General features: G+C 40.0%; 1 protein-coding gene across 7 annotated transcripts in view; it reads left to right on the top strand.

Moving 5' to 3' along the window:
* The window catches only part of Trio (trio Rho guanine nucleotide exchange factor), a 344,029-nt gene that overhangs the window by 139,572 nt on the left and 181,931 nt on the right, over positions 1 to 22,526 (top strand). For all 7 annotated transcript variants that reach the window (XM_020179766.2, XM_074077719.1, XM_074077720.1 and 4 more), the window contains exons 6-8: positions 906 to 1,028; positions 3,876 to 4,067; positions 12,135 to 12,266. In XM_020179766.2, coding sequence (XP_020035355.2) covers positions 906 to 1,028; positions 3,876 to 4,067; positions 12,135 to 12,266 — 447 coding nt within the window. The remainder of the gene's footprint in view (positions 1 to 905; positions 1,029 to 3,875; positions 4,068 to 12,134; positions 12,267 to 22,526) is intronic.

The following is a 22,526-nucleotide window of genomic DNA, read 5'->3' as shown; positions in this document are numbered from 1 at the left end:
CAAAATTTTGACAGATTTTATTGTTTGTACTTGCTCAGGTTTATATACTTCTTGCATTAAAAAGTATAGTATTTTAGCCATTTAGCCAGTAATCTGTGGGCAGAGCCAAACTGGACAGATATCTGGAAGTCCCAAGTTCTACCTGTGGGTCTTCAGTTGGAGAGCAGTGTGGCAAACAAAGCAGTGTCTGGTGGCGGAGGGCTGGGCTGCAGAAGGCAGGGGTTTTTAATGAGTGTGCGGGCGGGGGATAGTGTATGTCTGTGAGTGCCTCTTATTTATTTATTTGTTTATTTATGGGCAGCACTGGGATTTAAACTCAAAGCCACTTGAGCCATTCCCCAGCCCTTACTCTGCTTCTTGATTCCTCCTTGTTAGATAAGATTTTCTTGTAGAACTCACAAGTTCAGGACTACTGACTTGTTTTTTGGTGGTATTGGGGCTTGGTCTCAGGGCTTTGTGCTTGCTAGGCAGGTAGTTTACCACTTGCCACACTTCTAGTCCATTTTTCTTTAGTTATTTTTGGAATAGGGTCTGTTACTTTTGCCCAGGCCAGCTTGGACCACCATCCTTTTACCTACAGCCTCCCATGTAGCTGAGATAATAAGCATGTACCATACCCAGCTTACTGGTTGAGGTGGGGTCTTGATAACTTTTTTGCCCAAGCTAGCCTCAAACCTTGATCCTTCCCATCGCCACCTCCCTAGTAGCTGGGATTACAGGTGTGAGCTCCCTCAACCCCTCCCCCAACACACACACACACACACACACACACACACACACACGTTCTTAAAAGTATAGGTTCTTCTGAGTCTAGATACTAGCCAGTTGTCAGAGGAAGTCACCCCTTCTTTTCTGGGCACTGTCAACTTTCTCTTTCTGCAATGTTGTCTTTTTCCTTCTGGTAGATGTTTGACTGGATCACACACAACAAAGGCCTGTTTCTAAACAGCTACACAGAGATTGGGACCAGCCACCCTCATGCAATGGAGCTTCAGACTCAGCACAATCACTTTGCTATGAACTGTATGGTAAGCCATCGTCAGAACAGCTACATCCTGGGATGTGAACATTTTACCAGTTCAAGTCCTGCTTCCTCATGGAGGCACTGTCAGGCTTTCAGAGTGACTGTGGATATAGAGGTTTTTAGTTGTGGCTCTGTTTACTGTGACCTTGGGCAGCCTGTTTGACTTCTTTGATCCACAGATTAGTTACCTGATCTGTGAAGCGGGGATACAGTTTACCTTCTGTGAAACTGCATTATTTTCTCTGTATGTGTAAACTCTAAACATGGTGCATGACACATACTCAGTACTCAACAAATGGTAGTTACTGTCTGTGATGTATCAGTACAACTGCAAATGCAGTCAAAGCAGGTAAGGATCTGCTACTAAAGTATGAGTGATGTCCCTCTCCTTTTTTTTCTTTTTTCTTTTTTAGATTTAAGTTATTTTTTCTTATTTTCTACATTTGTATTCTTTGCCTAGATAACATTTTAATTAGAAAGCATATGGGAGCTCTCTACTGTGTTGAGTGACAACAGCTGGGGGAGCTTTCCAGACCGAGTTCTAAACCCCTCCATGAGTCCTGAGCCCTTTCTTTTGCTGTCTACAATGCTCTAGCAATTTTTGACAAAATAAAAGTACTAAATGCCAGTATGTAGACAGCCTTTAAAGAAATTGTATTCAGGGATACTAAGAATTATGCCCATTCAATGATAACTCACTTATAAAAGCCATGATGATAAGAATTAGGTGTAGATACTGTTGTACCCCTTGCCATATCTGTGTACACGCCGCTTATTAGTGCGTGGGCCGCTATGCTCCTTTATGTGTGCCGTAAATGACAGAGTGATGGAAAATGTGTAACGCATGGACTGGTACAGTCTGCTTGGGAAATAGAACTAATACTGGAAACTGTAACAATCACAGTGTAAATGAGTTCCATTAGTGTTTTCCACATTTGAGACATCTGAAGGGACTGCTCTGCCCCTCTGCAGGTCCTAACACTGGGTGTCTTTATGTGTTCCTCTAACAGACCATTTGGATTAGCTTTTTTCCTTTAAGGATTGTGAGGGGTAAAATTAGCAAATTTAGTTACCTGATGAAGGAGGGAGAAAGAGAAAGAGTGCACATGAGAAGAAGGAGGCATTGTGTGTTAGTCAGCTTTTCCTAGTGGTGACAAAATTTTTGAGATAAGCAACTTAAAAGGAGGAAAGATTATTTTATTTTGAGAGGTTTCACTTGATGTCACTTGGCTCCCACAGTTTCTGGTCCTATGGTGAGGCAGAAACATCATGACAGGAAGCGTCACAAAATGGAGCAGAGCTGCTCACTTGGTGGACGCCAGGAAGCTAAATGAGAGAGAAAGGGGCCAGAGTGCCAATATATTCCTCAAGGGCACACCCCCATGACCTACTTCATCTAGGTGGGTTCTACCTCCCATATCTACCATTTCAAATAGTACCACCAGCTGTTGACCAAGTCTTTAACACACCCTCAGCTCATGAGCCTTTTGGGGGGCAGGTGGCATGCCAGATCCAAACGAAAATATATTTCATTAACTTAATGCATATTAGAGCATTTGTGCCACCACACATGTCAGTGAGATCCAATCCAGCTGAACATGGTCTTGACTGTTACAGCCTCACAAAGTATCCTCTTTCCCTGCTACGTCAGACATGTAAGGTTGGTTAGCTGATTCTAGCTTTCAGATGCAGCCCAGAAAAGTAACTCAGTCTGGAGTCCTATGGCTTCTATTCCCAGACCAGGATGACTCCCCCAAATTCTCATAGTTGTGTCAGAAATAGGGAAGTGATAAGTAAAAGAAGGTGTAAAGAAAGAGCAGGTCACTTACTTGGATGGGCTATAGGCTCCCACAGGACAGGGATGAGGTCATTGCCCTGTTACTTGCGAGGAAGTGGCAGAGTGGCTCCGAGAGATTGTGAGAAGGGAGAGCAAGGGATGGGGCTGTAAGAGTTTGGATAGATTGGGTAATTAGATTGGGGCAAGAGAAGCCAAAGATGTGCCTATCATTTTGGAGGTCCACAGACGGGAGCTATATGTTGGCAGTGTGAAAAAAACAAGTTGGGATTTGTTGAAGGTATGCACACACATTCCACCTTGGATCTAATACTAAACCTAGAGGGGATTGGAGGCAGAAAGGGAAGTGCCATAAGGAAAACATGTTTTGTGAAGAAAGTGTTTTGTTTTTCTCATTTTTTTCCCCCTAAACCCTGTGTTCTAGTAAACTAGTGATCTTTATATAGGAATTTCAACAGTGTAGAACAGCATTATTTAAAATTTGAACACGGTATTGTTACAGTTCTACTTCAGTTCATATTCCTGGGAGAAAGTAGATCCATTTATAGGAGGCTTTTTATTGGCACCAAAAAAATGACTTGGGCTTATTTGTAGAAAGGAGAGCTTGTTTTCATACAAATAGCCTTTGGTTGCTAGGTACATATTTTTTAGTTTCTGGGTTCAAGCTAACGCTGAAACCTTGGGTCCTTCAATTCTGTGTGACTGCTTGTCAGTAGGCTTGCTATCTGGATCCTTCTCCGTTTCTGAAGCCAAGAAGTGAGTAAGAGTGTATTTGTGTGCACCCACTTGTGTGTTTGATTGTTTTGAGCTTCACAATTAGATGCTTTTCAGCTAGATGACATTTAATTTTACAGTTCTGAAGATATAATGCAACCTGTTGGAATGAGGTTTATGAAAATCCAGAGAGCAAATATATATAATACAGTGTATCTGTTGGTTCTACTATTAAAAATAGGCTAACTTTAGTAGGCAATTTTAGCAAGTACTGTTTGGGTTTCTTAGAAAGGAGCTCCCTGTTGACACTCCCCTAGCGATCCCTCTTCTGTCTCTTTGCAGAATGTGTATGTAAATATAAACCGAATAATGTCAGTGGCCAATCGCTTGGTGGAATCTGGCCACTATGCCTCTCAGCAGATTAAACAGATTGCGAATCAGCTGGAGCAGGAGTGGAAGGCATTTGCAGCAGCCCTGGATGAGCGCAGCACCTTGCTTGACATGTCCTCTGTTTTCCACCAGAAGGCTGAAAAGGTCAGTGCCTGGAACCCCAGTCCACAGTGTGACAGCCAGATTGTTTCCTCCTCTGGTAATCTCAAGATGTGCAACAGATCCTTGGAGGTCTTTGTGTAAATGCTGCAGTTCCTCAGCCTTGAGTCTAAATCCAAGCTCTCTCACGTGTCACTGTGCAACCTTAGGCAAGTTATTTAACTTCTCTGTTCTTTAGATGTTTTGTTTTTTTGTTTGTTTTTGAGATAGGGTCTCACTATGAAGCCCAGAATGGCCTGGGTCTTGCTGTGTAGCCCAGGCTGGTCTCAAACTGGCAAGCCTCCTGCCTTAGCCTTCCAAATGCTGGGATTGCAGTATATGCCACCATGCCGTGCTTTGTTCTTTAGTTTTTTATTTTTTCTTTTGTCATTTGTAAAGTTGAAATAAAAGTATCTGCTTGGGAGAATTGTTTTTATCATGTAAGTGATCATTTGTATTAAGTGTCCTGCATAGTGCCTGGTGTATTTTATATACATTGAGAATGCTTTATTCAAAATACTGAGATCAGGAATTTCAGAGTTCCCGATAGACTTTACTGCTTAAGTATCCCTACTCTGAAAACGCAGAATGCTCCGAAATCCAAATTTTTTTTGTTCAGCTTATAAAGTTTTGGATTATAGATTTTCTTTCTAATTAGTGTTGTTCAACCTGTACTAAGTGGAAACTGCTGTTCTTTTTCCACCCCTTTCTTTTCCTCCTCCTCTCTTCTTTCACCTTATCATTACCCATTTATTATTCTTCATAGGATGCTTTGTAGCAAGCAAGAGAAGGCCTCTCAGTGGTTTAAACATAAGGTGTTGCTAAGGTGCTGGTGCTAGGGGGATATGCATCTCCACTTTTGGTTTGGCCTTCCTAACACAATCACAAGATGTGTGACCAGCTCCAAGCACCAGCTCCTCAGTGACACTGTCTACTGTCGACAGGGACGACAGTAAGTGTCTTTGCCTCTCTCTCTCTTTTTCTCCACCACCAGTATACATCCCCCAGTTCTCATTGGCCAGGAGTGAGGTGCACACCAAGCCCTGCTCTAAGGGAATGGGGGGAGTGGTGGATCTCACTTTTGGACCTCTACAATGGGAGGGAGGCTCTACCAGCCTGAGGTAGGTAGAAAATAGCTTTCAGGTAGGCAGTCTACACAGAGTTACTAAACTAAACAGATTCTGACTTCACATTGGCTTTATGTACTATCTCAGTGTCTTGTTTAAAAAGGAATGTGTAATGCATGCCTGTGACACTCCCCACCTCCACACACCTTGACTCAAGCAAAAGCAGCAGCAGGAGAGAGACTGCTTGCAACTCACACTTTATTGCAGGGAACGTGCTACCAGTGGAATGTCTTTGCAGAATCAGACAAAGAACACAGGGTCTTCTAGCTGTGTTCTTCTTTAGGAAGACTCGTGAGGAACAGGCAAGTGGTTACTTTACTTAAAAGGAAAAATAGTGGTATAGCTTTTACAAAAATAGTTTTGAGAGGAGAAGACTTTTATATGGATTTGTGCTGATGTTTCTAAGAAGGATATAATATCTCTTTCATCTACAGTCAGTTTCTGTTGAAAGAGTGAAGTCGTCAGTAAAGGTAAGCTAGAGGCCCCAGCTTGCCTGGGATTTCAGCAAGGCAGTCAGTATTGCCCAAGATGCTACTTAGCAGTGATCTCGATTCTGGAGACCTCTGAAGTGTGAAGCAAGAGAGGAAACTAGTGGAATATAAAGAGAGAAATCTTAGTAGCATTATATAGGAGCTGTGAGTGAGGATTTTACAGGTTTCACTGGTAAAGATTTTTCTATGTATTAATTATGTGCATTTAACTTATTGTGTGTAAAGATGAACAAAAGTCCACACATGAAACAATTTTTTAAAGTAACAGAAACTTTCTGCAGCATGAAACAGTACCCTCTCTATAACCCTGTGGCCACCTCTGATCTTTATTGTACAGAGTAGCCATGTACTTGACATCTGACATTGTGAGTAGAAAGATAAGCTGAGTGGTTCTTGATGTGTCATCTTTAAGCCATGTAGCATGTGACAGACCAACCCCATGGATCTAGAAGGAATAAAAATTGTTAGTGGACCTCCAGAAAGGTAAGATTATATGAATACATTTAAAGCAGCACACGCTGCTTGGGTGAGAGCAGGTAGTCTAAAGCACAACAGAGGGAAATCTCTTTCAAGAATGTGGTGGGATTCAGAATTGTAAGCAAATCCAGGAGATTAATTGCTACTCTGACCTGATTAAAAGTAATCTAGAAATGTGGGTACCACAGGGCATATTCCTCTCAATGTTTTATTATTAAAAATATCAAGCATGCAGCAAATTTGAAAGAACCTCAGTTGTTTTTATTTGGATAGAATGAATGGCTATAATTTATAGATTTGAAGGAAACTAAACTAGAAGATTATATTATTGAACAGAAACTCACAGGATTCCACATAAACTTTTAACAGTGCATTACATCTCCATACATGTAAAATGGCTGGAAAAGGAGCCAAAGCCAAGTTCAGGGGCAGAGTACCTGATGAGGCTTGTGTCCTCGATCTTGATGAAGCCACAAGGCCTGTACCTAGACACCTGACACATACAGAAAGGACATCAGGACATCTTTGTAAAGTGTTTCCTTACTCTTGTGTGAAAATGTGCTAAATTTCTTCCTCATCACTGAACAGAAGAAAGATCCTTGGAATTCTGATGCATGGAGATCACATCTACTGAAGTATTTCATCTTCCCAGGAGAGCATGGGAGTATGCCAGCCTTGTTTCCTCTCTTTAGATGCTTTGCCTTCTAGTTATGCTTCAGCTGTTTTCATAGTTCAGTCTGGAAAGGACCAGAAACATGGATGCCATGAATGGGTCCCCATCTTAGCCACCTCTTTCAATCCCTTCCAGAATTTTCATGAGGAATTTAAATCTGATAGGGGGCATAGTTCTCAAATATGTGGCCCATTAATAATGGAAGCAACCTTCTCTGTAAGGATTATGCTCTTGGCTGAGCTGCCAGAGCTGCCCCTCTGCCTACTTGGGTGTTCTTGTGTGGTATTTGCTTTTGATCATATAAATATAACTCTTGAGGTTAAAACAAGATGAGAATGATGTTCCAAATATGTCCCTGGTGTTCTGTCTTGTCCTCATCTCCAGTGAAGGTCAGCTATCAGAATATCAGTTTGCAAATAGGGAAACAAGACCACAGTGTTAGTGTCTTTACCAGTAGACATTGTCTAGGGACCCCAGCTTTCATTATCTTAGTCATGTGGCCTATCCACTGGACAGTCCTTTATGTCAGGAGCTTCCATAGCAAGTGTTCTTAATTACATTTTCATAAAACAAAGCTTTAAAGTGACTTGATTTTATTGCACCTTAAGATCCCCAAGTTTTATTGTTAATAGTAATCTAGAGCTGCACTGTCTCATGTGCTAGCTTGTCAGTACATGTGGCCATTGAAGCCAACTTAAAGGTCAATAAAATTAGTTAAAAAAGTAGTAAAGCTAAACTTCTTACAGTGTCCACAGTTCACATGGTCAACAGTAATGTGTGGCCAGTGACTACTGTATTAGACTGCATAGATCGACGTTCCCATCATAAGCATGTGCTCTTAGTGCTCAGAGAGGCTTACCTTCAGAGTGAGCCAGAAGTCTGATTATCTCATTTTGTCTGTGACTTTAAGGACCTTCTATACTTTGAAAAGAGCCAAAAATAAAGTAATAACTAGTAGTTGCATAGTTTTTTTTAATTTTAAATTTTTAATTTATAAAAATTATACTTGTTTAACATACAATCTGTTTCATCTTTCAGCCAGCCTAGTGAAGTAGGTGGGCCAGTGGTGTAGCTGCCTAAGTCTATATGGTTAATGATTTGCTCTTGTTCTCCGAACTGAGACTTACATTGAGATAGATGGCTAAGATTTTCAGTTCCTATCATAAGAACAAATTGTTTTGCAATTATATTTATATTCATGTGAAATTTCACTTTCCATAAAAAAACTTAAAAGGTAACATTTGCTATAAAAATTACTTTTATGTGATAGTTATGTACATCATACATTTGGATGATTTTGTCTTAAGTCTGGGCTGAAATTCAGAAGCAAATAATAAAAGTGCTTTAGTATTCCCTTTTGGCTTTCTGAAGCAAATAGTGCACATATATTTGTTCCCAGTTTCGTCTGATTTCACTTTGTATGTGCATTTTTTTCATGAAAGCTTTTATTCAAAGCATAGGCCTAATTTGGGGTGAAAACAATATTCTCATTGGGATAGTAGGTAAAGTAAGACAATATTTTTTAGAAATGAAAACAGAAAATGAGGCTAAATATTGGCTGAAGTTTGCATTTGTGTGCATGTATTTCTTGTGCACATGCTTGTGCTTTTCAACCTGTCTCAATTTGTTTTATAAAGGAGGGATCCTTTCTGAATTAATATTTAGAAAGATCATATTGCAGGAAGTTTCCATTCTTTTGTTTTCTAATCACCTGTGCTCAGCAGAGGCTGTGGAGCCTCTGCTGTGAGGGAAGCAGGCCTAAGAAAGGAGCAATAGTGACATTCCCTGGTCTAGAGGACCCTGGCTGTGGGTGATGGGAGACAGAACAAGCAAAAGAGCTGAGCGGCTCCCTTTTCAGCCAGTGGAGAGTAGTGGAGTAAATACTTAGAGAAAATCAGTCTGCTAATTAATTATACAAGGTCTCCTCTTTTTTTTTATTGCTTTATTATTCATATGTGCACACAAGGCTTGGGTCATTTCTCCCCCTGCCCCCACCCCCTCCCTTACCACCCACTCCACCCCCTCCCTCTCCCCCCCACCCCCTCAATACCCAGCATAAACTATTTTGCCCTTATCTCTAATTTTGTTGAAGAGAGAGTATAGGCAATAATAGGAAGGAACAAGGGTTCCTGGCTGAGATAAGGATAGCTATACAGGGAGTTGACTCACATTAATTTCCTGTGCGTGGGTGTTGCCTTCTAGGGTAATTCTTTTTGATCTAACCTTTTCTCTAGATCCTGGTCCCCTTTTCCTATTGGCCTCAGTTGCTTTTAAGGTATCTGCTTTAGTTTCTCTGCGCTAAGGGCAACAAATGCTAGCTAATTTTTTAGGTGTCTTACCTATCCTCACCCCTCCCTTGTGTGCTCTTGCTTTTATCATGTGCTCAAAGTCCAGTCCCCTTGTTGTGTTTGCCACAAGGTCTCCTCTTAAAACTGTGTATACCAGTCTCACTCCTCCAAATCTACTTGCCTCAATTTTACAAAGTAAAAACTCCTTTTATCTTCTATTTAGCAACACTTTAAAAAAGAAAAGAAAAAAAAAAACCTCACTTTTGAAAAAGTCGCCATTCTGCTCAATATCAGAATCTGTCTCCCCTTTCCTCTTCCCTGTCTTCTGTTGCTAGGGGATCCAACCAGGTCCTTGTGAGTCCTAAGCATGAATTATATCCTCTGTTGCACATAGAAGCCAAAATTATGGCACCAGTTTTTGCAAAAAGAACAAGCTTTATTTCACAGTCAACCTACAGGGAGGCTTGAAACTATTCTCCCAGATCTGCCTTTCCAGTCAGTTGGTATTGTGGGAATTTATAGGAAGGGATTATTGATTGAATGGTGAGGAGAAGTTTTAGGGTCCTTTTGCACAGGTATAGATGGTCATCGTGCCTCTTTATAGGTACGCGTTTTGTTTCTTTTCTGGGGGCATTCTATTCTGCTTGGGTTTTTGAGCGTAGGTCATCAAAAGGTCACTGCCCATTTTATGTTTGTCCATTCTTTAAAAAGCCAGTTTCAAGCCATTGTTGAGTGGATTCTGGAGGTTTTTCTTGAAAAACAAATTAAGCATTTTCTTATTTGAGGAATTTATGTCTGTGTGTGTGTCCCAAGCCTTAACTGACTTGAGTTGTTTCAAAAATTGGAGTTGTATATTAATAGTGATTCTGATACAGTGGTCTGTTAGTCTGATACTTTTGCTCATTAAACTCAGAAATGTTATAGTGAATAAATAACACTTGTTTTTGCCTTGTTCCATCATTTTTATTTCTTAGGAAAATCTTGTAACTCTTTTTTTGGATGTTTAGCAGTGGTCATTGTCTAGGATCAAATTAATTGCTAACTTGGAGTTGATGGTTTATTAATAATGATGGTTAACCTCAGTCAATTCATGTTTGTAAAAGGCTTATAACAATTTAATAACTAGTATTAAATGCAGTAATGGAAGAAGAAAGAGTGAAATAGGAAGAATACTTAGTGCTGCCCAATCTGACCTAATTGATGTTGATACAGCACTCCACCCAAGAAACATCTAGAAGTATGCCTAAGTCCTCCTATGTGCCTACATATGATAGGAGGAGAGCTGTAAAGTAATTTTGTTACTACATCCATTGCCTGAGGGTATTGAGAAGACATGGCAATGAAAATATTCTCTGGTGCTTATGGTGGTTGTTTGAAGCCATCAGAAACCACCTGCTGTCTGGTGACACAATACTATATAAATTGGTTTCAAGCCCTGAGGTTTGCATGCAGATATTTTTCTGAACCAACATTAATAATAAAGGAGTTTGCACACACAGTTATTACTTGGATGAGTTGTCTATTTTAAGGCCCTAAAAAATACCATAAGTAACCAGGAGGTTACCCTCATTGCATTTTTGTGGGAGGAGGAGTGGTACTGAAGCTTGAAATAAGGGCTTTGTACCTACTAGCAGACTATTGCTTGAGCTGTGCCACCGTCCCCTTTTGTTCTGATTGTTTGAAGATGAGGTTTGGCTTTTTGCCCAGGCCTGCCTGGACCATGATCCTCCTATTTTAGGTTTCCCATTGTCATTGGGATGACAGGTATGTGCCACCATGCCCAGCTTTTTTTCTGCCGAGATGGGGTCTCACAAACTTCTGCCCAGTACATCCTAGAGCCACAGTCCTATCTCAAGCTCCCACATAGTTGGGATGACAGTTGCATGCCACCTCACCAAGCTATTGGTTAGGGGGTGCGGGGTCTTGCTTTTTTTGCCCAGGCTGGCCGTGAATTGCAATCCTCCCAAACTCAACCTCCCAAGTAGCTAGGATTACAGGGATAAACCACTTCTTATTACACTTTAAGAGAATTATGGTGCCTTTCCTTTCTGTCTGGCCTGTCAGGTATTGCATTCCCTTCTAAGTATACAGATGCTGAGGAACTGGAGTGAGAGAGGTTAAAATCCAGGGAAATGTGTTGCCATCTATTTGGCTTAATTGAATTGGCTTCCTTAATTAGGCCTTCTGTGTTTGCCTTTGACACTTAACTGTGAAGGATTCTGATAGCATCTCCCCAGGAAATTTGGAGTAATTTATACACTATTGATGAGTCCTGGAAATGTGGGTGGCAGTGGGGAAGATGGAGGTGAGATTGGAACTGCTGTCACATGTAAATTAGACAGACCTGACTGGTTCCATGGCCTTCTTAAGCCTTTCTTGAGGTTCATACCTGAGCAGCTTAGGCTGCCTTTGTTACTTTCCTCGTAATTCCTTTACTAATTGCCTATTGAAAGGATAGAAAAACAAGCTGGTTGCACTTCCTAAAGGAAGGTAAATGGTTTCAGATCCCTTGATCTTTTCTGTTGGCATTTTAATGTTAGAGAAAAATTAAGACCACCCTGCCATGGGGCCTCAGTCAGGCTGAGAGGGGCACATAGTGTGTTGTCTCCATGCCTGCCATTGCAGCAGGAGTATAAGGCAGGTGGAAATGATGATTCAGATATGGATTAGGAAAAGTGACCAGGGTGCGCCAAATAGACAGTGCAGGACCATCTTAATCCAGGGACATACCCAGACCTTGGGCAGCAGAGACCTGAGATTTCATTAAATGTAGGTTCCTGGGCTTGCCCTAGTCCCTGACCCTACCTAACCTGTGGTGGTAGAGCCCAGGAGCGCATTCATATTTAGGAACTCACATCAATGCCATTTGAAAAGGAGATTCAGCTGTGTTACATTCCTATACTCTCCCTCTACTATCCTGATTTTTAAAACCATGTTTAAAAATGGCCCTTTCTCAACCTAAATATGGTCAGTGATAGTTTAATAGAAATAATCTTTTTTATTTTTTAACCTCCAAGTACATGAGCAACGTGGACTCTTGGTGCAAAGCCTGCGGTGAGGTAGACCTTCCCTCTGAGCTGCAGGATCTGGAAGATGCCATTCATCACCATCAGGGGATCTATGAGCACATTACTCTTGCATATTCTGAGGTAAGGGCCACTTTTACTCTATTGCAAGTCAGCAGTATTTTTGCATCACAGCACTAGAAGTTGGAAATATCAAAGTTTTGGCTGAGAAGAAAGATTAAAGACGTCGTATTGAATTGCGGTTTAATTGCTCAGCAACTGAACTCCTGCTTGTGTGTGGGTTGTGACTGAAGCTGGATGGTAGGCAGCCAGCAGACCTTTCATGGACTTGTGACTTTTGTAGATTTGAGTGTTTGTATTTTCATCTGTGAAATAAAGGAAAATATAATCTTCTTGTCTGCATGTATTTAAGAAATACATATTGGTGTGCTGGAGTCTAGTTGAATTCAACTTAATCTTCCTGAATGAAAACGTAACAGTCTGGATTGCAAAGCACACGCTGTTTTTTAAGTATGTAGAGCTTACTGTCTGTTTTAGAAATATAAGTAACATTTTCTTTGTGATTTTTTAGGGTACATCACATTATTTACTCAAATGTCCTTGGTCTGTTTTCTGCTGCCTTGTTCTGTCAGGCTTTGTAGTGTAAACTTTATGCAGCTCCATACTTGATGCTCACAACCCTGAGGCCTGTACTGTTATTGTCCCTGATGTTATAAATGAGGAAACCGAGGCACAAAGATGATGTGACTTGTGCCAGGTCAGCAGCTGGTGGAGTGGGCCGCTGTGTGAGCCCCACAGACTGGATCCATGTTCCCAGTCACCACTTCTGCCACCTCTGGGCTATGCCACTGATGCCACCATGATCCAGTCACAGATGAGTTGTGGATTGTCACCCTTGTCTGTTTTATTCACCTGGCCCTGCAGACAGAGGGCCTGCCTCTGTGATAATGGTTTTATTCCTGGAGGTGCTGGGTAGGTCGGAATCCTGTGTGCTTGCTTTTCTCTAAGCAAGATTGGTCCCTCTTCTTCCCATGAGAGCTGGCATGTAATTGTTTTTTTCTCTAATTCTAGTCACCCTTTTGCCTAGCACGCCCCACATCCCTTTTAACATTATTTCATGTTGCCTATGGAATTAACAAAAATAATCATCTCTGTATTAGGTTTCTTAATTTTGCAGGCAGTGTTGTTTCTTAGCTAATTTGGTAGTCTAGTTTATTAGGAACTATTTACATAAGTGAAAGCCTTTGCTACAGTACAACTGAAACAGATTTCTACATTTTTATCACATTGATTTATGAGGATTAGATGAGTTCTAAAACTCATTAAATTCTTTTCCCCAGTGTACGATCTCTATGAAACATCTAATTTCATCACTCCTGTAATGAAGCCCTCGCTTGTCTATATATATATGAATCCTTTCCTCTGAGCTGTTCTTTGGCTATTCTTTGATTGCAGTGGTAGGCTTACAATGCACTCAGCCATCTGCATGTTCTTGCCAGTCCAAAATGGGATTAAATAGACTTCATTCACAAGATGATTCGTAGGAGCTGGTTACTATCTTTGCCTATGGACCAACTGAGAAAATTCTTGGCATACACTGAATCAGCTTGACTTGACCAATGTCACCTTCCAGCCAAGCTGGCCAGTTCAGTCTACCTGTTGCTTTAGCACTTATAGCCAAATAAATAATCTTTTAATTGTTGCCACTACATTCTATACAAATGGGGCATCTAGACATGGAAACTTGTGTTTTACCTATGTCATAGTTTTATTGTATCTATATAGATGGCCTGATGGTACTGATAATTCCAGATAGTTTAATGGGAAGAAAGTCTCTCAGGCTGAGATCTTGAACCAGAATTTTTAACCTATTAACATGTTTACAATAGAATTATAGACTTTAGAAGACAGCAGTTTGAACTTGAACTGAAGTTCAAACATTATGTTCAGAAGAACATAATGAACTCTTTTGCTTTTACATTATTTAAATTTTGAAATAGTTTCAGTCCTACAGAAAAGTGGCCAAATGATATAGAGAACTCCCATGTTCTTTGGACCCAGACTTCCCAATTTTTAGTGGTATTCCATGTTTGTTCTACCCTCTCTCCTTTCCTACCTCTGTCTCACAAGGAACAACTCATCCACAAGCCCTGTTCACATTTCCTCAATTGTTCTGACAATGTGTCACTTTCCTGATCCAAGGTGGTGACCAGCATTTTATTTAACTGACATGTTTTGTCAGTCTCCTTCCAAATGGAATATTCCTTAGTCTTTCCTGCCTTTATGTATTTGATGATCTTAAAAAATTTAGGCCTTTCATTCTTAGCCTGACTTTCTCTTCTTCCAGTGTAGATTGCTTCCTCTTGGCCAGTGCAGATTCTTCTGGTGTTACTTCTCCCATGTTAACCTTGGCCACTACTCAGATTAGTGTCTGCAAAGTTTCTCTAGTACACAGTTACCATTTAAAACTGCCAAACACTGTGTGGAGAGACAGAGTGATACAACACTAATCTCTGTCCCTTATCATATTTCTTCTCAAAGGCGTAGCATCCCTTGAGGATTGCTGTCCATGTCATCCATTAGTCTGATGACTGCCTGATGACAGCTACCAATTTCCATCATTCCTTCTATATTTATAGATGGTGTTCTACTTTAAGGAGGAACAGACCTCCCTCTCTCCCTTCTTTCCTCCCTCCCTTATGAAATCTTATTGTATTCAATGGATTATAATCTGCTATTTGTTTTTGATGCCTACATTGTCCACATTTGGCCAGTGGGAGCCTCTGTGTCCTTTTGACATGGCCATATCATCCTTTGAGTACTCTTTCTTGCTTGCACCGCAGGATGCTCCAGGCTCATTTTGTACTTTCCCTGCCCATGCATGAGATCAACCATCACACTGGGGTCCTTATATTGTTGAATAGTATTTAGATAGTAAGACAAAAGTGCTTGTTTGCTTATGGGATACCTGTGCTTCTAGGCCCTCCCTGTGGAGGAAACATATATGTGGAGGCATACCTGCCAGTCCATTCATCCATCCATTAGTCTGACTACACACCTACCCCATCATGTATCCACCCACCCACTCATTCACCCACCCATCCACCCATCCATTTATCTACCCGCCTATATCTATCGTTCTTCCTTCCCACCCTTACATGTATACACATATGTACATTGAAAATTATTACTATATTTATTATCTGCCTATGTTTTTAATATATGTAATCTATATATAATCTATATGTCTATAGATTATATATAGATTACATATATAGTGTGCATTATAGATTATATATATATATGATACATTGCAGTACTGTAGATGGAACCCAGAGCCTCACAGCTTGCTAGCAAGCACTCTACTACTTGAACTTCGCCCTCCCCCCTTTTATTTTTATTTTGTTTTTTACATTCAGTCTTGATAATGTTGTCCAGGCCGGCCTGGAACTCTGTCCTCCTGTCTCTGCATCTTGAGTAGTTGGGATTTCAGGCATGTGTCATCTTAAATCTTATGTCCACCTATATTTTAAAAACACATGTGCTTTTCATTTCTAATCCGATACCACATGGTTCTCTTTCCATGTCTATAAATACCTCAGACAGCAAGGTACCTGGCAACCCTGTCCTCAGTATGCCCACTCGTTTGCTCAGTGTTTAAACTATACAATATGGCTTTTCCACCTCCCACTTCTCTATCATCCACTTCCTTAGAAAGCCTGGCACCACCATTCCTTACTGCCTCATTTTGTCCATGCCAGGAGGGGAGGACAATAGGAAGGGATAACTGCTTTGATTTTTTTTAAAGTGATTTTTTTTTCTTTTCCTAAATCAGGGTTTTTCAACTAAGTTAAAAATGCAGCTTCTCAGTGCATCCCTGCAGATGTGAGTCTCCATCCCATTGGGTTTCCCTAGTGGTCCAGATGACTTACAGAACACATACTGAGTAGTCTTTCCTTACCCTGTTTTCAAGAGTTGTAGATCTACGAAGGAGAGGTTCATCTCATAGACCCGGCTGGATGCAGGGTTTGTCAGGGTTAGCAGTGTTTTAAACAGAGGTGGCTCCTTTTGCTTTGCCTCCCTTCCTCCCCATCTTCCTTGCTTTTTTCCCTCTTTTTTTTCTCTAAAGAGTATCTGCAAGTTTCCGATCTCTGATGGCGTTTGCTGGGGGAAACATTCCAAGCGTTGTTTTTCAGGGTGCGAAGACCTGCCCTGTGTCGTTCCTGTTGATGTTGAAGCGACACGAGCATACCTGTGCCTCGTGAGCATTTGGTTACTTCAGCTTGCCACGCTGGGGCTAAAATTGTCTCCTGTACTTGATCACAGGACAGGAAAGCAGTAAATGACTGAGATAGCCTGTAGTTTAGAAACAGCACGTAGAGTAGTCATTTTTAATATTTCACGTGAGCCAATTCATCTGCTAGTTTCTCAACAAACCGAATCCATAAAAATGCTTTTCATCTCAGTGTGCCCGTGTTGCCTTGTAAGCTTATATACCAAGTGTTTGAATGTCAAGGTAAGGCTGCAGTACTGGTACATGTGTCCACTGAAGTTTTGACTGCCACAGCCCCGGAGCAGGAGAAAGGTGATACGCCATGTGTCCTTCTTCTGTGTGACATTGGGGTTTAATTTTTGCATCAGTCTCTGAGTTTAACAAGTGTGCTGAGTTGGTGTGCGTTTTCACAGGACCATGTAATTTGCTGCCCCTGAAGCTGGCTGGGCTCCTTTTTGTTAAAAGCACTGTGTAAATGGATTATGGTATGGTTACTGTTGTTTGTGTAAGAGAGACAAAGCAGTGAAGTGAGTCTGCTTGAAAGTAGCTTTACTAAAAGCACCTGTGATGTGGGTGGAACTTAGTTTCCTTGCTGTATGTCACTTATAAAGCAGTTGTTTCAAAGCTTCATCACCGATTGCAGTGTTGCTATAGATACACGGAGTGCTGTTGCCTGCTCTGCCCCAGCATCAGCCAACAGCCCACACAACAGCTGGATGGAAGCCTTGCAAGTGCTTAAAATACAGGCGCAACAAGTCAAGCCAAGTCAATGTATAGTACACATATGTTAGGTACGTGTATATATCTATATATCTATATATCTATATATCTATATATCTATATATCTATCTATCTATATATAGATATATATATATAGCGCTAACTCATACCAGTAGGCCACCCCACCAGTTTCCTGTTTTGGTCTTATTTTGGTTTTGCTTATCTGATAATTCCTCATAGAGACTCAGACAGTCAACAAGTTTAAATTAATCTGGTTTTGAATAAGAAACCGAATAGCCTAGGGAAAACAGCTTTGAAGGTCCATCCTATAAGAACTTTGCCTAGAGAAAGAATCAGCCTTCTTTGTACTGGGTGGCCTTTTTGGGGCATAGAAACATATAGCTGGCAGCATGTGACCTTTTTGGAGATCATTTCTGTACTGCATTATTGGTAGAAGCTTCATTTTTGGGGGATGGGAGAGAGAAAGACACAGTCTTGCTATATAGCTCAGGCTGGCCTCCAACGGGCATTCCTCCTGCCTCTGCCTCCAAAATATTGGAATTGCAGGTGTGTGCCACCATGCATGGTGCAGGAACTTCTTAACATAGCTATCCTAAGACATGCTTGACTTCCTTCCTTATAGACGAAGATTTCAGCTATTGGCTGAGGAATGTCCACTGTTGCTACAAAATTAGCTGGATGCTCACCTTTATTTCCCCCTTTATTAGAACCTTGGTATGAGAATGGTTTTAGTGAGAGCCTGAGAGGACAGTGTAGTCATGCCTAGGCTTCCTGCAGAGGTCAGTGCTATGCAGGCCAAGGTGCACCAAGCCTGTAAAGTAAAATAGACATTGTTGGCTCCGAGTCAGGGCAGGGAGCACATTTTGCTTCACAAAAGCTGCAAGTACCACCATTGGTCTTATCCTTGTTATGACAGACTGTTTTTGTTATATCTTCAGACCATTGTTCCCTAGCATGCTTAGATCTACAAAACTACCTTCGGACCTAATTGACAACACCTCTATTATTTGTTGGTCTTTGTGTGGTTGCTACTTTTGCAGCCTTAAGCAATAATATCTAGGTACTATTCTCTTAGAGCAGAGCAGTCTTCTATTTTGGGCAAGTAAAGAATGTTCCTGCTAGTGACTTGTAGCCCAGAATCTGATTAAATGGGAAGTATAGAGACCTGAATACCAGAAATAAAGATAGGCAAGCCTCTCTGAAGTGTTCTAGAATGTCTTTACGGTACCATGCAGAGAACCACAGTATAAATTGTACACAATAGTTTTGATTAAAGTAAATATTCAAGAACCCAGGCTATTTTTCCAGATTTTAAACCATGAAGTTTCCTCTTACATATTAGGAGCAAACATATCTTTGATATGGTAAAAATTTAAATTTACCTTTTACTATTTTTTTTTTGCTTGAGTAGTACTTGCATTTTCTCAACTCATTGAGATATTAGAGCATATATTTATACAATGTTAATCTATTAAAATATAATTTTGTTTTTCAAGTTCTCCAGTCCTATATTCCAAGTAAAAGAGCAGACTAAAAATGAGCTGATTTTATCTTTTTAAAAAAATTATAGAAAAGTCCTGCTATTTGATAATGAAGGTTGGTTTTCTTTTTGTAGCTGTCTTCCCTTGTTTGACTGTGTTGGAATGCCTGGAAACTAGAAAGAATTTCTTTAAAAAATGTGTAACTAAAGCACATTCACTTGCCTGGTACTGAAAGAAATTCAGAACTACATGTCGCATACCATAAACTTGCATTACCTGTTTTAGTACTTAATGTATATGTGAATTTTTTGGTTGCTATATATGTAACAATCTCTTCTTTCATTAATTTTCTTCTGGTTATTCTAAACCATTTAAAATCTTTATTTCTGTACAGTAGAACAGAAGCCTTTGTAAAATTACACCTTTTTTACATATAATATCACTGTTCCTGCAGAGATGTACTCATTTTGCTAAATGTTTCTAAAATATATATGATACTGTTTATGTGCCTAAATAATACTTTTTAATTCCCAAATCTACAGAAGCTATACTGAAATAGAACTATTTCTATAAAGATTAATTGGAGAAATGCTGTGTACGAACATGCATTTGGAGTTCTATGCTGTCTCTTAGCAGGTGCGGGAGATGTTTTCTTCCCCAGGGTCTTTAATGTCACTATTGCTGCCACTGTCACTCTAATAAGTGACAGTAGTGTCACCAACAAAGACCCTTAATCCAAGAGGGTAGAGCTTTGCTTAATGAGTTGTCGTTGTGTTTTCCCTTACTCAACGTATACTCCCACCCTCTTTCGCCACTATGAGTGATGTGTTCCAAGTCATCATATCTGCTTTTGAGTTCTGCTAAACAGTTGTAAAGACATTCAAGGAAGGAAAGATTCAATGGAATATTGTTGCTCAGAGTATTCCATTCTCAGCAGGAGAATATTAATGATACCATATGGATGTCTTTTGGAAACTTTGTGAAGCAGGAAACCCATTTGTCATTTTGCATTGGTGGTTTAAGACCAAGCAATAGCATAAAATAGAGATTGGCTTTTTCTTTGTGTAAAAGAAGTCCAGAGATTGACATTACAAGACTAGTGTAGCAGCTGTGTTAGTAAGAGGATCTCTAGATCCTTCCATCTTTCTGTGTTACCTTTTTTAGCAGGTGAGCTGCTGCTCTTAAGTTTGTTTTACAGTCATAAATACCTTCTGAAACTCTAGCTTAATCCAAGTTCTTGGTAGTAGGGAGGAAGAAGGGGAAAGAGTAATGAATATATCTGCCACCTTAGCTCCCTAAACAGTGTTTACAGAATGCCTGTTCAACTTTTTTTATGTCTGTATATTGACCACTCGTATAAATAAGCAGGGTTACGAAATGCAGCTTTATGACAGGAGTATTGTCATTTCTAGGAGGGGCAAGTGGACTTTGGAGAGGTAGCTATCAGTTTCTGCTATACCTTCTGTCTTTCTGACACATGATCATCAAGTCATATGCTTCATTGTGCATTTCCTGACTTATGTGTATTATAAGGAATAGAGCTTAGAGCTATTTGTAGGAAATTCTTTATAGGGCCAATGTAATGTGAAATGCATGATTTAGAACAATCATTTCCAGTTCTAAGAAATATAGCCATCTCCACTATATGACAAAAAAATTTATGATGCCTGTTTTGCTACCCTGAAATAAAACATGAGGATAATTTTATCTATGCTTACATATATATAAGTGTACATAAATAAATTATGTGTATGCTTTCTTTTATTAGAGACAAAAGAAAGGTAAATTATGCTTAAATGTAGTTCAGTCTACATACATCTGCAGTAGAGGAGAAAAAAATTACATTCAGATACTGGCCAGAGCAACTGTAGATGTAGGCTAGATGTATTATATTGGGGATGTAAATACTGAAAGTAATAGTACTGTAGTGATGTGATATTTTTGTAGTGGCAAGCATCTCTTGTAAAGTCTGAAAGAAAACCAAGCACTGCCTTTCTCTATAAACATGGTCACCTATGTTCCTAGAAAACTGGTGATGTTAAAAACTAGGCAAGGAAGGGAAAGAAAGAAGAAACTTCATGAGCTCAGCTCAGATGATTGCAGAAGCAGGACAGTTCTTCACTGTGTAATAATGTCCCGCTCAGTTCAGAATGTATTGCTTCGCCAATACCATCACTGTGCCTCTCCTCCTCTGAAGCATTTCAGAGTGGCGCCCACATAGGCAGTGACTCCTGGGGCAGCTGAGGCCTCCCACCATAGGATCGTACATTTCTGGTTTTTGTTTCAACACGTTTTGCTTTAGCTGACTCTAACCCAGTGCATGAGGTGGTTCATTTTTACTCTTATGTTTAGTTATGTCCACTGGACTTGCTCCCTCTTAACTGTTTCTATGTGGTAGTATTAGGTGAATTTTAAGTTACAAAGCCTTCATAAGGAGGCAGTTGGTACTTACATCAAAGGTCTCAAGGGCAGGTATTTCAGTATCAATCTGTTGTATTCCTGTACAACCACAGTTCTACATGGGTTAAGTGAGAGTTAAGGAAGCCCTGCAGGCTTCTCTGTGGCCACGTCTGGGTTATGGGGCCTTTGGGGGTCAGTAGTCCTATTCCTCTGTACCTTTGTGCTCCTTTCATCCTAAGTCTGGGCTCCTGTTTGTTCCCCTTTAACTAGAAACCCAAGGAGGTTTCAGATTCAGAAGTGTCTGAGCAGAATGTTCATGATGGAAATGTGTCCGTGTGGCACCCTGTGCCACACAGCCTTCGTGTTGTCTCATTGATTATATTTTTTCAGTTACCTCTGGCCTGCTTCTTCATGACTTGCTTATGACTGTGAAAACATAATGCTTTTCTTTGCGCATTCTGCCCTCCCCTGTTTCTGTGGTGAGTTTGAATGTTTCGTGTAGTTGTAGTTTGGTAATTAACTGCCAAAACATAACACTGACGGCACTTTTTTTAAATGATGGATCTTAATCAAAACTTCTTTTTAGAGTTAAAGTACCGAGTAAAATGGGCATTTTTAGTTTTCTTTTTATTTTGTGAAGTAAAGTTGCTGTTTAGGTGTGTCAGAAAGTTTAAGCATGTATTCTTTTCCTCATGCTAAATTATTGATTTTAACTGAAGTTTTAAGATTCAGCATTAAAATTTTGCTCCATGACCTGGTAGAGTGGTTCAGGCAGTTAGAGCACCTGCTTACCAAGCATGAGGCCCTGAGTTCAAACTTCAGTACTGCCACCAAAAAAAAGCCAAAAAATTTTTGCTCCATTTAGATGATCTGTTGTATTCTGTCATAAAATCTCAACAGAAAATTCTGACTTTCAACATTTAGTTCAGATATCCTAGAAATGGAACTTTAGGTTTGTTGATTCATGTTATTAAAGGCAAATAGTATGTTTATTGATTAAGAATAGTATCTATTACTTAAATATGGTCAATGTACTTTATATACTTGTATGAAAATAGAACAACAGAAAAATTTTAAGTAGGGGTGAGAGAGGGAGTTTGAGGGAGAATATTGTGGCGATAACCTAACCAACGTACATTATAAGCATATATGGAAATGTTACAATGAACCCCACTGAACAACTATTATATGCTAATAAAATGTTTTTTAAAGTATAGTATCTGTTATAGGATTATATGATAACAAATGTTCCTTTATTTTAACTTGGTATTTTGTGATGTCATTGGATAACTGAGGGGTTGATTTAAATTTTCTTTTATTGTACATAAAGTTATGTCTTTGAGTAAGCTTGTGGTATATGATCATGTGTGTGTGCGTGTGTGTGTGTGTGTGTGTATACATACACGTGACTCTGAGGGCAGCCTCTGCAGCCCGACCTGAGCAAATTTATGTATTTGTATTTATAAATTTGTATATATTTGATATGTA

Source organism: Castor canadensis, chromosome 6 (genome assembly GCF_047511655.1).
Source record: "Castor canadensis chromosome 6, mCasCan1.hap1v2, whole genome shotgun sequence".
Lineage (NCBI taxonomy): Eukaryota > Metazoa > Chordata > Mammalia > Rodentia > Castoridae > Castor > Castor canadensis.
This window is presented reverse-complemented; position numbering and strand designations above follow the sequence as displayed.